The sequence below is a fragment of the Sparus aurata genome, chromosome 10, assembly GCF_900880675.1.
Source record: "Sparus aurata chromosome 10, fSpaAur1.1, whole genome shotgun sequence".
NCBI classification, from domain to species: Eukaryota; Metazoa; Chordata; class Actinopteri; order Spariformes; family Sparidae; genus Sparus; species Sparus aurata.
Genome location: NC_044196.1, coordinates 35,284,580 through 35,301,512, shown reverse-complemented (window position 1 = coordinate 35,301,512; position 16,933 = coordinate 35,284,580). Strand labels below are relative to the sequence as shown.

The following is a 16,933-nucleotide window of genomic DNA, read 5'->3' as shown; positions in this document are numbered from 1 at the left end:
AAAACTTTTTGTGGCTGCATGTAGTCTGATAAATTACCTCAATTGGTGCTGGCTGTGTTGCATTGTGGGTAATGTAGGTACCATGTTTTGAAAAGCAGTTCACTGGTCTAGTATTGCACTCTAACACTGTGGGCTCATTATGGGCAGTGTGCAAATTATGCACCGCCTTTTTTATTCCATGCATTCTTGATCCTTTTTAAAACTACATTACCCACAATGCAACTTAGCCACTGAGTAACATCAGGCAGATCCAAGGCTATTTTGTATCAGGATACACAACAGCTGGGTTTCAGATTTGGCAGTAAAATTAAGATGAATACTTGCTGCTGGTTCCACTCTGTATGTGTCAGACACATGTTGGAGCTCCTCGTCAGCAGAAGGGGGCGCTGTGACAGAAACCATTTAACTTCCTGTGCAGATGTGAACAGCTGAAAGTGTGGAATGTATTTTCTGAATATAGAGTGTCGGCATCCATCATGGCTTTACTCAATTATAGAGAGGCATCAGATCAAAAACATTGTTATCAAACCAAAAGTTGTTGCACTTTGAATCACTTGTTCTCTCCACTTTTCTCATTTACCTGATGAATATCTGAGGACTTAAACACATCACCACCTGCTGTCGCCTTTGCTTTGTGTTCACACGTGACAAATCAACATCACGTGTCTGCAGGCGTTCTCAGCCTCTTTCCTTTTTGTCGGACTAGTAAAATAGAACGTAACATAAGCACAATGTGTTAAACTGTATTGGTCTGGAAGAGGGGGACACAGAGTTTGGTTAGAACGAGGGACCCACCTTGATTCTTACTGGATAAGGGTCACAAATTCCCAAACAAATTTGAAATTCGTCTAATTACTATGAGTGACTGGGATGTTTCTGGGATGTTTTCAAATCTTCATGATAAATTCATCTAAGCTGCTCACTGGTTGAAGCCCTGCTCAGGAATGTGGAGCTGCAGGTGTTCTGATAAGATGCACATGAAGCTCACGCCCAACAGTCGTAGGTGTAAATGTAAATCTTTAGGATAAAATTATGGACAAACACTGTATGATTTGGTCATTTCTTTATTCTAAAAAAACATTTCTCAAACACAAACAGTTCAGTTTCCACAATGTAAACAACTTCTCACATACAGTAACACACAAGCAGTTTTTTGGAGGAAGGAACAAATGTAAGAAGAAGAGTCCAAGCAAAGTCAAAAGGCAAGCCACTTAAAGCCAAACATAGTGATGGGCCGCTTTCAGTCCTGCTCAGTGCCTAAAAGGCCTCTGCTAACAACACTAAGTGATGTGACATGTATGAGTGAAGAAGCACTGACACAGTTTGAGGAAAGGTTTATACATGACGTGTGATCCCAGATCTGCTTGAAAAGGCATCGATACGCAGAAACTAGACTATGAAGAGGGACAGATTCAGCAGGCGGCCGGCAGATGGAGTTCAAAAAGAAAACTACAGAGCGGGAGATCATTCAGTCGTACATTTGTTCTTGAGGTTGCCTGATATCCTTGAACGCGACCTAGAGGAACATTACGGGCATGACGCAGCATTTCGCGACGGCTGAACTAATCCTTTCAGACGCCCTCTGACCTCTCAGCTCTAGACTACAGGACACAAAGCTGCCTTTACGACACTTACAGTGCTTTACGCAGGTGTCAGCACGTCTTTATAAATCCACTTTTGTAATTTGGACATAAAACATTGAACTGAATCACCTCAACATTTTGGTAAATAGACTTGTTCAGGTTTTTGCAAAGAGATGCCGACCACTCATGTCTGCACCGTCAATGTTTAGCTAAGTTCAGCTGCAGACTACAGACAGAGGGAAACCAGCTTCATCAGTGTCTGTAGAAGGTCAGGAGAGGCCATCTGTTTCCATCAGATCAATCCTCCACACACTCTCTAAAGAACCTAATGTTTCGTGTTTGTGGCTGAAGTCTGAAAATATCCTGGACAGTAAGCAGTGAGACCTGAACACTGAGCCAGCCAGAAACAGAGTGCGGCAGGCGTCTTCAGTCACTTGTGTTAAAAGGCTCTTTTTCTCCTTAGTGCTCAGTCAAGAATCATCATCGTTAGAATAAAGTATGCACTACCTATACTACTTACAATAGCTAGTTGCCGACCTAGGGCTCACTTTAAAGTCTAGTCAAAACAAAGAAAGGAAAACATCACTCCAGTTAACACTAGTAATACATGGCTATGACAGAGCGAGAGGAGGGACCTCTACTGCTTCTTTTTCCATTTTTGAACCAACAAAACACTCAGTCTGATTTCTTTGCAAAAGTACCTTTTTAACTCCTCTGAGGGTCAAATTTTAAAGCAGAGCTCAACAGGAAAAGGCAAGTTTCTCCACATCCTCTCCAGAATGATTTTATCATCTGCACGACCTCTCAGGTTCGGCTCAGATGTGAGAAACTCTTCCTCCATCTTTCCTTTCCCTCGTTTACTCATCATTTCATTTTCCTGAAGGTTGTTTGGATGACTTGATACCTGCCCAGTGGAACCTACACTATAGATATATATATAGTGTGTGTGTGTGTGTGTGTGTGTTCAACCACACTCCTCCGCTTTCCAGATGTTCAGCAGTTGCCATGGAAACAGGCAGGTGGTTTAGCTCTGTGTGGTCATGGCTTTCTTCGACAGCTTGACGATCCAGTGTCTCTTTCTAGTTTTCTCTGGGGAGGTGTGTGCAGATAGTGTTTGTTTTAAGCTCAAAGCTTGTTTGTAGTGTGTGTGTGTGTGTGTGTGTGTGTTTTATGCTAGAGAACGCTGGTCTGGAGGTAGGTGTTTGTTAGTACAGTAAAGGGCCTTACAAAGTGGACCTGCAGGTCCCCTCACACTCTTCCTGCCACATTTTAAGAGCTGTGATGTCACCTGATGGACCTGAGTGTCATGTGATGTGTGATGGTCCCGGGAACGATTGAACGATGGGGTCTGCATGCTAATTTGCAGGTGTGTGTGTGTGTGTGTGTGTGTGTGTGTGTGTTGCGTGCCATTACTGTTATCTGTGTGTATCAGTGCGAGTTGGGCTGCTCCACTTTGAGCCCGACCAGCGATGGAGGCATCTGCCCTGCAGTGGAGGAGGAGTTGGGAGGTGAAGCCCTGAGGTTGGAGCTCCCGGTGGATGAGGAGGAGGTCGTCACAGCGGGTCGGATGAGCGGAGGCGGAGGGTGGTTGTGGGGCGCTCGGTTCTGAAGTGGGCGCGTCTGCAGCGGTGGAGGCTGGCGGAGGAGGCTGGGTGGAGCTGAGGGAGGGGCGGGGCGCAGCAGCGGAGGGGGCTGCGAGAGGTTGGAGGGGGTCTGAGTGGAGGAGGGCGGAGAGGAGCCGCCAGCAGCATCTGAGGGAGAGTCCTCCATTTTGACCTGAGGGGAGGGAGGAGGAGGAAGATGAGGTGAGGTGAGATAGGAAGACAGGTGGAGAAGAGAGAGGTGGAGAGACACGTCATATTAGCTCCATGATGAAGAGGAGGAGGTGTCTCACAACACCAGACACCACCACCTGCTCCTTCTCTTCCTTCTGACTCCACACAGTCACCATTACATCCACTTCAGTCACTCAGAGCAACGACAAGCATTTGAACCTTCAGCATGAAGTCGATGGTCGTGGTGACGACAGACCCGACGTCTCGTAAGCTTTTCTATGTATCTGAAGTAAGTCGGGACACTGAGCGATCACGTGTGGTGCCGATACACCTGAATGAGCGGTGTAGCATTGTGGATTATTACAGAAAATAAGTTCTGTGGCAAACACATCATCATTGTTTTGTTCAGCAAGATAGTCTTCACAGATGAATTCCACTTTTCAGAACTGAAGAATCCTTCTGGACGAGACGTGAAACGTTTTTCTGGTTTTGGTGCTCATTTCTAAAGCATTCTATAAAAAAGGTGACAACACAAATGTGTTATTGCACTAATAAGCCCAGGAGTTACATGAGAAGACCTGCTTAAATGTCTTTTTCTGTGTTAGGTTAGCTTAGCATCAAGACTGTACACAGCCCCTGTTGTCCTCTGCTTCCAAACATAAAAAACACACTAAAATGCTAAATCCATGTATATCAAATTTCTGATTTCTGTTCAGTTTCTGGTCCAGATGTGGCAGTGATGACACAGTCACTGTGCAGGTAAAGAGGTTAAAGCATCTACCTTGTCTCTGTTTGAGTGCAGGTGAGACAAACAGGAACCAACGTGAGCTTCAGAAACGTTTGTTGCTTTAGTTTATTTGTAGCTTTAACCGATGACTCCGGCGGGCTCTTTGCCCTCGCCTCATGTCTTTATGCTCCAAAATGTTGAACTACCCCTTTAACTATTACTCAAGCCTTCCAGAGGTGTTTTGAGGAGGAGAGATGAATTTTGGAAAATATATTGGCAAGTCATGTGTAATGTTGCATTTATGCTCATTTATATTTTTCTCATCAACATTCAGGGAAATATTTTGTAAAAACTAACATGGTATGTTGTTTCGTTGGGTCGAGGTCCTTCTTTGAACTGTTCTGTATGCTGCTTCTCAACATAAAAACCCGAAGAATAACTGAAGGCTTTTGTTTTATGGACCGTGTCCTCACCTCGTCCTCCTCAGCCGCTCCATCTGTAGCCGCTGCCATCTCCTCGCCGCTCCTCCTCAGGTCTCTCTGGTCTCGGTTGGTTGCCACCTGCTCGGCCGCCCACTCCCTCAGCACCTCGTCCAGGTTGAACCTGCGTCGGTAGCTCACGAAGAACGAACTCACCTGGGTGGAAAGGCAGAGACAGGGTCAGAAAGGAAATAGCCAGAGACTCTGTGCTGCACTCAAGGACACAGAGGCAGAGACTGGAGGTCAGGAGACAAATGAAAAGGGGGATAATGGAGATTATCGTTCTTCTATAAAGAAAAATGTGCATCGAGACAGTGGGATGAGGAGGGAAATGGACAGGAGATGAAAAACTGATAGGCAGCTCACAGAAAGTAAAGGGATGGGTGGATGGAGGGTTAGAGAGGTGTTTTCCCCAGTTTAACCCTGGAGAAAGAGGATGCTCACCTGAGCTGGTGTTTTGGTCCCGATCACCTCAGCGATGGCTGCAAAGTCTTTACCATAGCGACGGATAGCTGGTCAGGAGACAGAAGAAAAATCATCTGGTTATTGCTGTGTCGATATACATCACTCACAACCAATGTGTTGCCATCACAAGGCTACAAAAACACTCTGCTTTCTCTCACCCCGTCAGAGAAACGTGGCAGTGCGTGTGAGCGTTAGAGTGAATGTAGCGTGAGCGGGTTTGTTGATGCGTGCGGCAGCTGACCTTCATCTGAGGTCGGCCGGCTGAGTGCACCTGCTCTTTCCAGGCCTGTCCCGCTTCACACTCGTACGACTGCACATGTTCTTGTCTTTCAGCTTCTGATTTCTCTTGTCCTGTTTTCACTACACAGCTGCAGCTGATTTACTCAAAGCACACTAACCGACTGCAGCTGCGACGCAAACGCTGCAAACGCTACACGCATCTTTCTGACTTTTGCTGCAATTTATGGATTAGAACTGCAGGGATTGAAATCCTGTGTTCCTTTCAATATGTATTATCTAGAATGGAGGCCTAAATAAGCTTCAATTATGTGCTTGTCGGATCATCTAACAGCACCTGAACTCTCCACACAATCTTGAGCATGTTGGTCGGATCAGTTTTGTACAGTCTGAAACAGACAACCAAGCCCAGTTTACACAGAGACTGTGGAGGTCTGCCACGGAGGGAGAAATGTTCTGGATGCGTCTGAGGAGTTTTTCAGGCTGAGATCAGGAAGCGGTATGATGACTTTTTTCATCAAGATCCATGCATTATTCCCCGAGAGTGTTACAGAAAGTGAGAAAATCTTCTTGGATCCGTCGCTCCATCCAGATCGGCACTAAAAGTTAATGGGTTCTATTCTGGGCAGAGACCCGTCCTCCATCCTGCTGACAAACCAACCAACCAACAAACGGACATAAGTGGAAACAGAACCTTGTTAAATAAATACCGTCCTACTTCTATTGGACTGAACAACGTTTGTACTTTTGCCACCTCTGTTGTTTTTTTATAGCAAAGCTTTACTACATTACTACAACCTAAGCACAGAGGGACTTCTAATAAAACAACTTATAATAATATTACTGAATAATATTTCTCCTGCACAGCATGAGTCAGTGCTGTGCTCTGCAGTACTGACTGACACAGGCAGGTTCTGTGGATAAGGTGAATATGAATGTGTCTGACTTCTGCCTGTGAATGTGAGGTGGGAAGAGGAGAGCCAGCAGCAGGAGGTGAATCTGTAGCCCTTACTCACCCTGCACAGCCAGGAGCTGCTCCTCTGTGGTCCAACGGGAGTTCATCTTAGGGGCAGCCTGAGAGAGGGGGGGGGGGTTAGGAGGAAGAAGAGAGAGGGATGAAGACGGCTGCATGAGAGCAAAGAGTAGATTAAGACTAATCTCAGTCCCACATGGGGGTGAAATAATATCTGGAGGGAGTTGGGGAAGAGCAGAGTGAAGAAATGAAAGGAGGAGCAGGACAAACTACAGAGAGATCTGAGATGGGTACCGGCAGGAAACACAAATCAAAGAGGGGATGGATGAACTACGTTAAGAAGAAAGGAAAAGACTTACGTCAGCAGGTTGAACGTGTCGACTCCTTCATTTAAGCCCTGTTTCATAATACTGTTGTTCTGTTTAATCGACTGAACCTGAGAGGAAAAGTGGAGAGAGGAGGGGAGGAGGAGGAGGGGAGGAGGAGAGGAGGAGAGGAGGGGAGGAGGGGAGGAGGGGGGAGGAGGAGAGGAGGGGAGGAGGGGAGGATTGGGAGTGATTTGTATTCGTTATTTAGGGTTTAGGGTCTTTTGTTTATGATTTGGAGGTTATCTTTTTTCTTCTTCGTATGTAGGTCTGTAGGAGTAGGAGAGGGAGGAGGGGCCTTATTTTATGCCATTAACCAAAAAATTATGCAGACAAGAAACCATTTCTGTGACTTTAACTGCAGCACCCAGTGCTGCCTTTCCACTCAAACAGGAAGTTGCAGTTTAAACTTGTGAAAATTAAATATAATATTGTAATTAGTATATGACAGAATCATTGTTCTAGTTTCTACCAGATGTTGGCACTCTGTGGGACCTTTGAGGTTTTCTTGGAGCATTTTCTATTGTTGGAACCTGCTTGTAAAATGTTCATACTGTAAAAAACAAAGCAGCCGTCAGAGAGACTGAATTTATTACATCTCTCACATGAAATGGCAATTTATTTATTGTGTGAAATAGTCACCTTTACTGACAACTATAGTTTAAGACACATTCAAATCCTGTTGGTGATCCTTGAAATAGCTCTGAAAGTGTGTTAGTGCATCTACCTGTCTCTTGAGTGACACCAGCTGTGTGTCCAGCTGCCGTACAGTGAGAACTCCGGCATCCTGGGAGGCTGACAGGGACGTGATGTCGGACTGCTCCAGGTACATGCCTTTGGGTGGCCTGCGGCGGGCTCTGAGCGGGTGGTGGCGGTACTGAGCCCCGATGCTCTCCTTCTTCACCGGCCCAGAGCGGCTGGGGGTGGCTTTGTCAGAGGTGGCGCTGTTGGGGTTCTGTTTCACTGCCTGCGTTAACAAGAGACCACATAAATATTATACACTTTAGATTCTATCATCGACACACTGAAGGATACTGAAGGCATCAATTTGGCTCGGCTGATTTCTTCAGGCCAGTCATGACTAGTTAAACACAAAAACGTGTTTACATACACACTCACACTCGCTGTCAGTCAAACAACAACTACTAAGTTTTGTATCGCTCACCTCTTTCTTGGCATCGATCTCAAAGTCACTGTCACTGCCGGGGTCACCTTCTTCTAAATCATCATTACTACAAGAGAGAAAGAAAGTTCGTCCATCATCCCGAGACAACTGTCTGTTTCTAAAATGCTACAGAATGTCAACTGAAGAAGACGAGAAATAAAATCAAAGTATCTCATTCATATGATGACATGATGCTTATCGAGTGTCATTTAACTAAGACTTTTGTAAATGTCAGATCTCAGATGAATCGTTTAATGTGTCCTTCCTCCAATATTCTCTTTTCCTCTCCTCCACTCACGCCCAGTTTTGCTTGGAGATCAGGGAATATGGCATCTGATACCTGTCGTCCTTCTCTCGTTTGCTGACCAGCCTCCTGGCCTGTCGGTCCATGACAGAGGTTCTGGTCCTGGTCTTCTTCCAGCTGTAGTAGTACTTCACCAGGCTGGAGATCAGCTTGTCTGGCAGCTACACACAAACAGAGACCAATAAATTGAGCATTAAATATTGAAAATTACACTCAGCTTTGTTCAACATATTCTGTTAAGAGTGCGTTTTTATTTTCTCTCACCATCTGCTGGATTCGGTGGAAGCTCTTGCCGTGGAAGCTGAAGGCCTGCTCGAACAACACTTTATCCTCCACAGTCCACTCGTCTGGGAACGGGGTGAAGTTGGCCAGGTCGGCGAGCGAGCGCTCGACGTCATGTTTGTGCCATAATAACATGCCGAGAGCCTGAAGGGAATAAAGGGGACGAGGACAGGGTCAGGCAACCAGGGACAGAGACAAGACAGAAGACAGAAAAAGAGAAAGACTTCATCCTGGTCTGCTCTACCTGCTCCATGTTGTATCCATGTTTCTCTTTAGCCATCAGGATGTACTCGTCCACTTGGAAAAGGAGAGAGAGAAAATGAATGACAGAAAGACATGGAAAGGAAATACAAGATGAGGGAAAGCAATGATGGCAAAGATGGCAGGAAGAGTGAGAGAGAAGCAGTGCACGGGACAAACACAGAGAGAATGAACAGTTCAATCAGTATTCTTTGGTCAGTATATTAGACTGAAGGTTATGTTGTTAAGCCTGTACCAGTGAATGTAAGGAAAGGTGTGTGTGTGTGTGTGTGTGTGTGTGTGTGTGTGTGTGTGTGTCTCTTACACATTGCATCAGACAGCAGACTGTTGGGACACCACACCAACATGCTCCTCTGGTCCTTCTCATTGTAGCGGGTTGGACTGTCTGGTAATTAAAACAAACAGGGACATTTATTCACACATTTAGCATTTAAGTCACACATTGTTTGAGCTTTTAGGTTTATCTGAATCCTTCTTTTACTTTGTCGCATCTTCATCAGGCTTCCTCTCCTCCCTTCTCCCCAACTGTCTGTTTATCAAACCTCTTATTAACCCTTTACTCTCTTCCTCCCAAATCTTTGCAGCTATCCTTCTGTCTAGGCTCCATGTGTGGCATCCTCTTCATTAGCATTAGCAAGTTAAAGAATAAGTATATAGAAATAACAGCTGAAGGTTATGTACATCATATAAAGGCATCAACGTTAATTGAGGCAAAAAAGCAACATACTGTTCTGACACATCATACTAAAGTATTTGAGGCCCTTTGTATTTTCTCGAGGTGATATGAGAAATAAAGGATTGGAATATTACATAAATAGGTCATTTAAATGAATGAGCAAAGACTTGACACCAACCATTGAGAAGCCTTCCACTGCAAGATGTTACTATTTATTCTGTCAATAAACTGTAAACTCTGATGTAGTATTTTAACAGGTAGAGTAAAACACCTTGAAGAATTATGTAAAGGATTTTGGTTCATCTGAAACTGGCCGTCTCCTGGATTTTCACACAACACTTCTCATGTGACCTTCATTTCTCACGTCACCTGCGTTCCCCTCCTTCCTCCGTTTCAATGTGGTCCACATCCCTCCTCACCTCTGTGTCTCCTCCTCGGCCCTGATTTCACCCTCCCTCTCTCTATTCATCTCCCTTTCTGTCGTGCTCGCCTCGCTGCCAGCTCACCTGGTTTGAACTCGGGGATCTGCGCCTGGTAGTCTCCTCCCACTCTGATCATACTGTCTGTGGAGAGAGACGGGAACAAGACAAATATGGGTTTCTATTTCCCAGAGGAGTGGGTAGAGCTGTACAGTCAATTGCCTCCAGTGATGTCACTCAGTGGCTCACTTGCATTATGGGTAATCTATGTAGCAGGATTTTGAATAGAATGAAGAATGCATGAAATAAAAAGGCAAAATCACTGGTTCTGCAGTCTGAGTTCAACAGTGTTATAGAAGTTGCTCTTTAATTACGCACCACGGGAAAGTTTTGTACAAACATTTGCTTTTGCTAATGATTACTATTGAATCTGTGTTTTATGCTAACCTCTCTGTGGGTTCCTTGCCGAAGAAAGACATTACAACACAGGCAGAACTGGTGCAGGAAGCCCAGACCGGTGCAGTGTGATGGGCCTCTGGTTAGTGGAGCTGATTACCACTGCCCACCTTTCATACACATCAGAACTGGACCTTGACTGGTTGGGCTGTTTGTAGGGGTGGTAAATCGGCCCAATTTCCCGATTCGATTCGATTCCGATTATTGAAGTCTCGATTCGATTACAAATCGATTTTCGATTATTAACGATTATCGATTGGATTTGCAATTATTAACGATTATTGATCTTCCATTTAACATCAGTCAGCTGCTGAATTATTTTACTTCTCTTGGGAGTAACACCTCACAGCACCTTCAATATTGTATAGTGCAACTGTAATATCAAAATGATTATTTTTTACTTTGTTTTAAATGTAGTGTTTCACTGTTAAAAGAAAGTTGCCAAGCTCAGCAGCCGGACTCATGTTAGAAGCATTGTTGGTGACGAGAACCAGGGCGTGTTTCTCTGTTCCCCACTCGTCTGTCATTGCTTTGAGAAACTCACACATATTTGCGCTTGTGTGGCTATCATCCATAGCTTTCGTCTGAAGTACGTAGGACATTAGCTTCCATTAACTGCTGACATAATGAGCTGTAACGGTCACATATGAGACTGGAGCTCTGGATGTCCAGGCATCGCAGGTTATTGCGACCCTGTGAGCAGAGTTGAGGGACTCTTGCACAGAAAGCTTTGTCTCCTTTTAAAGATTTGGAATCGATTTAAGTGTGAAAAGGCTCCGGGATGGAATAACATATCTCGGCTCCAGACTGTGGACCATGTAGCGGAAGCCAGTAAGAGGAGGACTCCAGTTTGTATTACTATCCCCCCCCCCCCCCCCCCCCCCCCCCCCCCCCCCCCAAAAAAATAATAATAAAAAAAAAAATAATAATAATAAATTAAAAAAAAAATAAATACAAAAAAAAAAAAAAAAAAAAAAAAAAATATATATATATATATATATATATATAATATATATATATATATATATATATATATAATATATATATGATTTATTTATTTTTTTTAATCGATTTTGGAAATTTAATAATCGAATCATAATCGTCAATATTATAATCGCGATTAATCAATAATCGATTTTTTTCACCACCCCTAGCTGTTTGTATCTACTTTTTCCATCTTGAAAGAAAAATGATGCGTTTCCTTTTCCCCCCCATTGATCAATCAATGAATCACCTGCAAAGCTCAATGAGGCTGATTCTGACTCCTTATTTCACTTCCAGTGTAGTTACTGGATGATGGTTTAAACAGTCGCCTCAATCATTACACAGATGGTCTTAACTCTGTCAAATAGTGCTACTGCTCATTAAGTTTATAAAAGGCATGACCGACTGTGTTTCAGTATTCACTTGTTCCATTTACTTAATCCCAGTATATAATGTGCATCTTATAATAACACAACCATTGAAATTCAGCAGACATAATATATATCATGATATTTATCAACAGTTAAAAGTTGAACAAAGCTGAGTGTATCCTGACAACAGTTTCACCATATCCCATCACTGAGTGACAGATATTCATACAGACACAGAGAGCAGGAAGAAAGACCGAAGAGCAACAGTGGAATAATGGCAGACATTAAGTAATTAGTGCTGTGGTAAAGAGCAGGGAAGGCAAAGAGTGAAGATCGAAGCAGATCATGAGGAGGAAGAGACATATTACTGTTTCCTCAGGGACAGAGGACAGGAAGGGAGGAGACGGGGAGGATAGAAACTGGAGGAGATGGCAGGAGAGAGGCAGGAAGGGGATAAAGAAGAGAGAAGACTGGATGGAAGGAAAGAATGGCAATGAAAGGAGGCAAAAAATAAGATGGATGAAAAAGATGGAGAGGTGACGGAAGACTAAACGGGATGAAGACGCAGGAGGCGAGGACGGAAGCGGTGGTCGCAGTAATGTTAGGAATGGTGGCTTGAGATGTTAAGCCTCAGAGCTAAATTAACTGAGGAAATCTGGGTAGTTAACTTAAACTGTTGCGTTTGATCTCATGATTTATCTCAGCCCATGAGCCTAGTGAGATAACAGCTAAAAAATGAGGATCAACAGCAAGTCAGTGGGTGAAGGAGAGAGTGAGGAAGGAAAGATGTATGTGGGCAGAGGATAATGAGGATGGAGGAGTGTGGGAAGGGGGTGGAGGAAGGAAGGAGGAGATGACAGAGGAGAGCGGCGCACAAGGGACTGAAGAAGCACTGCAGCAGTGCAACAAATGCAACCAGAACAGCTGGCAAGACGTTCTGTGTGTCTACTGCAAGAACCGTTCTGCAAGCTTCATGATAGAAGTGCAAACCCAGACAGGAAGTGGACAGATCGACCTCGACATAGTGGGGAATTAAATTCAGATGAAGTCAGTGGATGATATGTCAGTTTAATGTGTGTGTGTGTGTGTGTCTACCATGGGCATGCTCTTCATCGCTGCTCTCCTCTTCAGAGTGCGGTTGGCTGTTGCCGTTGGTTACGGTCTTGGCTCTGCTCCTGGACAGGACCCCGGCCCCCGAGCGCTCCATCACTGAGGGCATGGCTGCAACAAGCACAGAGACCCTAAAAATACAATCTCACCAAAGGAACACAACCGTTCATCAGCAGCACACGCTCTCTGTCTGAAGTCGGATTCAGTCAACAATAACTTTCATCTTGTTCACTATTCGCAAGATGGCTGCTATTTGCTTTCACGTGAACCCATAAACAACCTTATTCCCTCTTGTAAAGTAGAGAGGCACCTTGTGTTGCCGCATGTGAAGCACTCTTTGTCTTTCATTGAGCTGAATTCATCACTGGTTTACTGCATGAGAACTTCTTCACACTCTCATATCGCTCCATGACACCCATTATCACTCAGTTGCTCTCAGTGACAGCTAATAACTTGGTATCTCTCTAATCAAAATAATCTATAATACGCTCTCATCAGTGCAGTGGGATGTCCGGGGATGAAGATGCCTGCCATAACGTGGCCTCTCTTTGTTGGCTAACTCTTTATTAATTGCAGGCTTCGGGCTCAAGATAAAGTTATGATCTTCTTCCGCCAAGTATTGACCTCAAAAGCACCTCTGCACACAGTGCACAGATGTTTCTTCATCTTGTTCATCACCAGACCCAAAATGATTAACTGAAGTCTTCCATTTTAACTTGAGCTAATCAAGAACATGCTCCTGTCATGGGAGACACCACCTATAAACACACCAGAGAGCTATTAACGTCTCAGACCGCTGTTTAAGAAGCCCCAGAGCTCAAACAACTATTAATTGATAGATTAATTAGTATTTTTCTAAAAACTATTGTAGATTTTTTCCTCTCACAATACTGATAAACCTCCACATGGAAAAGGTGACAGAAAGAAAATCTGCAACAGTTTTGATAACAGATTCATCATTTAAGCAATTCTTTAATTAACAACGTCCCCAAAAAAAGTTCCATTTCAATTCTGTCAGATGTAACATGTGCTTTGTTTTCTTTGATATGAAACTGAATATATTTCTGACTTCTGTCGGGACAAAACAAGCCGAACATGTTCATTTGGGCTAACTTGGATTTGGACATTTTTCACTATTTCACCATTTTGTAGATTAATTGAACATGTCATCATCATTAGATAAATCCATAATAAAAATACATATTTGTTGCAGCGTTGAAAGGAAAAGTTCGGCCATTATCTACTCTTCCTCACGCAGATGGAGCTCGGTGGAAGTTTCGTAGCCTGAATAACATTTCTGGAGTTTGACAGCGAGACAGCAGCGCAGCAGCTGGATGTGTTTAAAACTACAACCCTGATCTCTGGAGGCTGCTGCTGATACCAAGAGTGGAGACGGAAACAAGTCAGTATCGATATTTCAGCTGACAGTCGCACATTCCCTCAAATGTGCTTCTCAAACTCTTGTGATATTCTACAATTAACAATACACTTTATTGTCTAAAGTGACTTCAATGCACTGAAACAGGAGACTTAATGGGGATTTAATAATTATCAATCATCCCAAGTTTGTTTTTTCTGCATCATTATCTCTGAATAAAAAGTATTCAGTAATATTCACACTGAACAACATATACGGCGACACTGACATATATGTCCTCAGCCACCTGATATATAGGTATGGCTCTATTTAAAACACTGAGGAAAGACATAAAGTGGCTCCATACAGGCTCGTCTGGGACAATCCACGTCTCCTAAAGCCCCGTGATCAATGGATCAATGCTGCTTTGCTGTGAAACACCAGATATATTCTGTAGACTATGAAACTTCACCTGCCTTCCCATCAGAATGAAGGTGTCGTGAGTTTTATCTATCAATGTATTTTTTGCATGGTTGAACTAGTCCTTTAATATATAAAGTGTTTTATAATATATAAAAACATCGCTCTGTGCATCTTCAGTTTCACTATAAAGAAGTCCTGTTTTAGTTTGACATCATTTCCAGTCTGCAGCATGAAATTCTATGCATCACAAAAAGCAAATCACAGACTCGAGGACACACACACACAAACATTATCTCATATATATATATATATATATATATATATATATATATATATATATATATATATATATATATATATATATATACACACACACACACACACACACACACACACACACACACGAGGTATATATATTATATATATATATATATACGATATATCATTACATGAGGGCCCTCCTGCATGAAGGGGGCCCTCACTGAGGTATAACCTCAGTCAGAGCTACATCAGTACGTGGCCCTGCCTCTTCTCTCTCTGTGAGTGGAGCACAGAAGCCCAGACGGTCAGATCAGGACACAGCAGACCGGAACCAGCAGAACTCCCCGCACAGAGCGCGATTACACACGGCAGGTGGTCACAGACAAGCACCGATCATATGCAAGCACTATAAAACGCTTTCAGCATCGCATCAGCAACTTCATCTGCGGTGTCCTCTTCAACTTAAAGGCAGAACAAAGCAGGACGCGGAGTTATATGACGACGTACTTATCGGCCCTCGATCTCTAGATTTACCACCAGCCAGAGACGCTTCTGGAAGGACTGAGTTCAGCTAAACTAACCCTACAGACTGAGTTAACAGATCACCATCACGTCTACCAAACTCTGCTGGACAGTCCGAGTGTCTGCGGCTCTCCGGGTCTTTGTCTCACGTCGCCCCACAACTACAACAGCTGTTCCCTCAAACTTCACTGGAAACTCGCATCACCCGAACACAAACATCGAACCGTCTTTATCGATGGGTTCAAGTTTGGGGAATCGATGAAGCCACATGAAGAGAAGCAGACGAGGTCCATCTGTAATCTGTAATCCCGCCAGGTTCACTTTCACGGAGAGTTTGAGGGGGTCGTGGTAGCCTCGGACACTGCGAGGTAGCCTCGATCTCTCGAACACTGATCAACTGTTGTGATCGATAAGAGTCCAAACTACCGCACACAACCGCTGCTGAGCTAACTGGACCTGTCAGAATCAGTTCGTAGTGATAAATCCTGCTCAACCAGCCTGTAATGCTCCGTGACGTACTCAGCACCACGAGGAACTTTATGCTCATAAACTTTAACATTTCAAAATAAAGATGTGATCGTGTTTAATGTTAAACAGAGCCGGTCCACAGAACCGCACACGGATACACGTGGTTCGGTCTAAGACAAGGTGGTTTAATGTGATATGTAATATAAATGCTGGTTCAGCCCAGACTGACTCACACACAGCTAACAATAGTCTGAGCACGGACCAATAATGTGCTCACACTAAGTTTAGTCAGCTCGTGCAGCTTTGTTTGATCATCACAGTGACTCTTCTCAAGTCTAACTGTATAATGTGCTAAACCTCCTAATGGTGTAAATTAACTATTGAGTTCATCATTAAACGTCACATCACATCAGAGCCGCTGGACTCTTGATCCGAGCCGGATCCGTTCACGGTCCCCAGCAGAGCCGTGTTGTGTTCAGGCTCCGGACTCTTTTGTTTTCCGCTCGCTCGCCTGCAGTTACTTCTTCTTCTACGGACGCTGCTGCTTCAGAAACTCGCTCTCTGGTCATTAAACTCCAGTTGTGTCTCTTCCAGGACGCTGAGCAGCAGACGGTACTGTTGGACCGGTCCGACTGAGCTCTGGGGGCTGAACAATAAGAAGCAGGCGACGGTTCCCCCCTCAGCAAACTGCAGCCTGAAGTCAAACCGAGTTGGGTCGTTGGGGATGCTAACGCTAGCCAGTTAGCTTGCGGGCTAGTACCCCCGCGTTACATGAGTAACGTTACTAGTTGGAAGTGGAGATAACAGTGTCACGGTACCTGAGCTTCGTTCCACTCCGCTTTCCCGAACTCAAAACTTCTCTGCGCCTCCGTCCGCGGCGGTTCGTCCTCTTCGAAGTGCTAAAAGGGCAATAATTTCATCCAAAACGGCTTAATTCTTGTCTAATTGATGAGCGCAGTCAGTACAATGAAGTGAACTGCATGGAGAGATGGTAGCAGCCGGAGTGTGTGCCGGGGAGCCGGACAACACCCGGGGAAAAGTCAGGTGGACATCCGCACCGATGCGTTCGCCTCTCCCAACCAACCAGCCGTTTGGATTGACAAAAAGTAGTCCCTGCAAAAGTATTAACTACAGCTAATCTTAATTTTGGATCTGTGTTACTGGAGATGCAGTTTGACACACCAGAGTATTTATTTGTCTTTACCAACAGTGTCGTCCTGATGGCTTGAGAAAAACCATCTTCTAAAACTGCCCCCCTGCTAACTCACAT

General features: G+C 44.2%; 1 protein-coding gene across 1 annotated transcript; it reads right to left on the bottom strand.

The window, feature by feature from the left end:
- Positions 1 to 1,048: 1,048 nt before the first annotated feature.
- Positions 1,049 to 16,724, bottom strand: rcor2 (REST corepressor 2). The gene is given in 14 exon segments (XM_030431503.1): positions 1,049 to 3,359; positions 4,559 to 4,720; positions 5,009 to 5,076; positions 6,283 to 6,340; positions 6,595 to 6,675; positions 7,332 to 7,571; positions 7,770 to 7,836; positions 8,110 to 8,234; positions 8,338 to 8,499; positions 8,600 to 8,652; positions 8,921 to 9,001; positions 9,799 to 9,855; positions 12,618 to 12,743; positions 16,482 to 16,724. Coding segments are annotated over 13 exon segments (1,626 nt in total). The 5' UTR covers positions 12,742 to 12,743; positions 16,482 to 16,724; the 3' UTR covers positions 1,049 to 3,011.
- Positions 16,725 to 16,933: the final 209 nt, after the last annotated feature.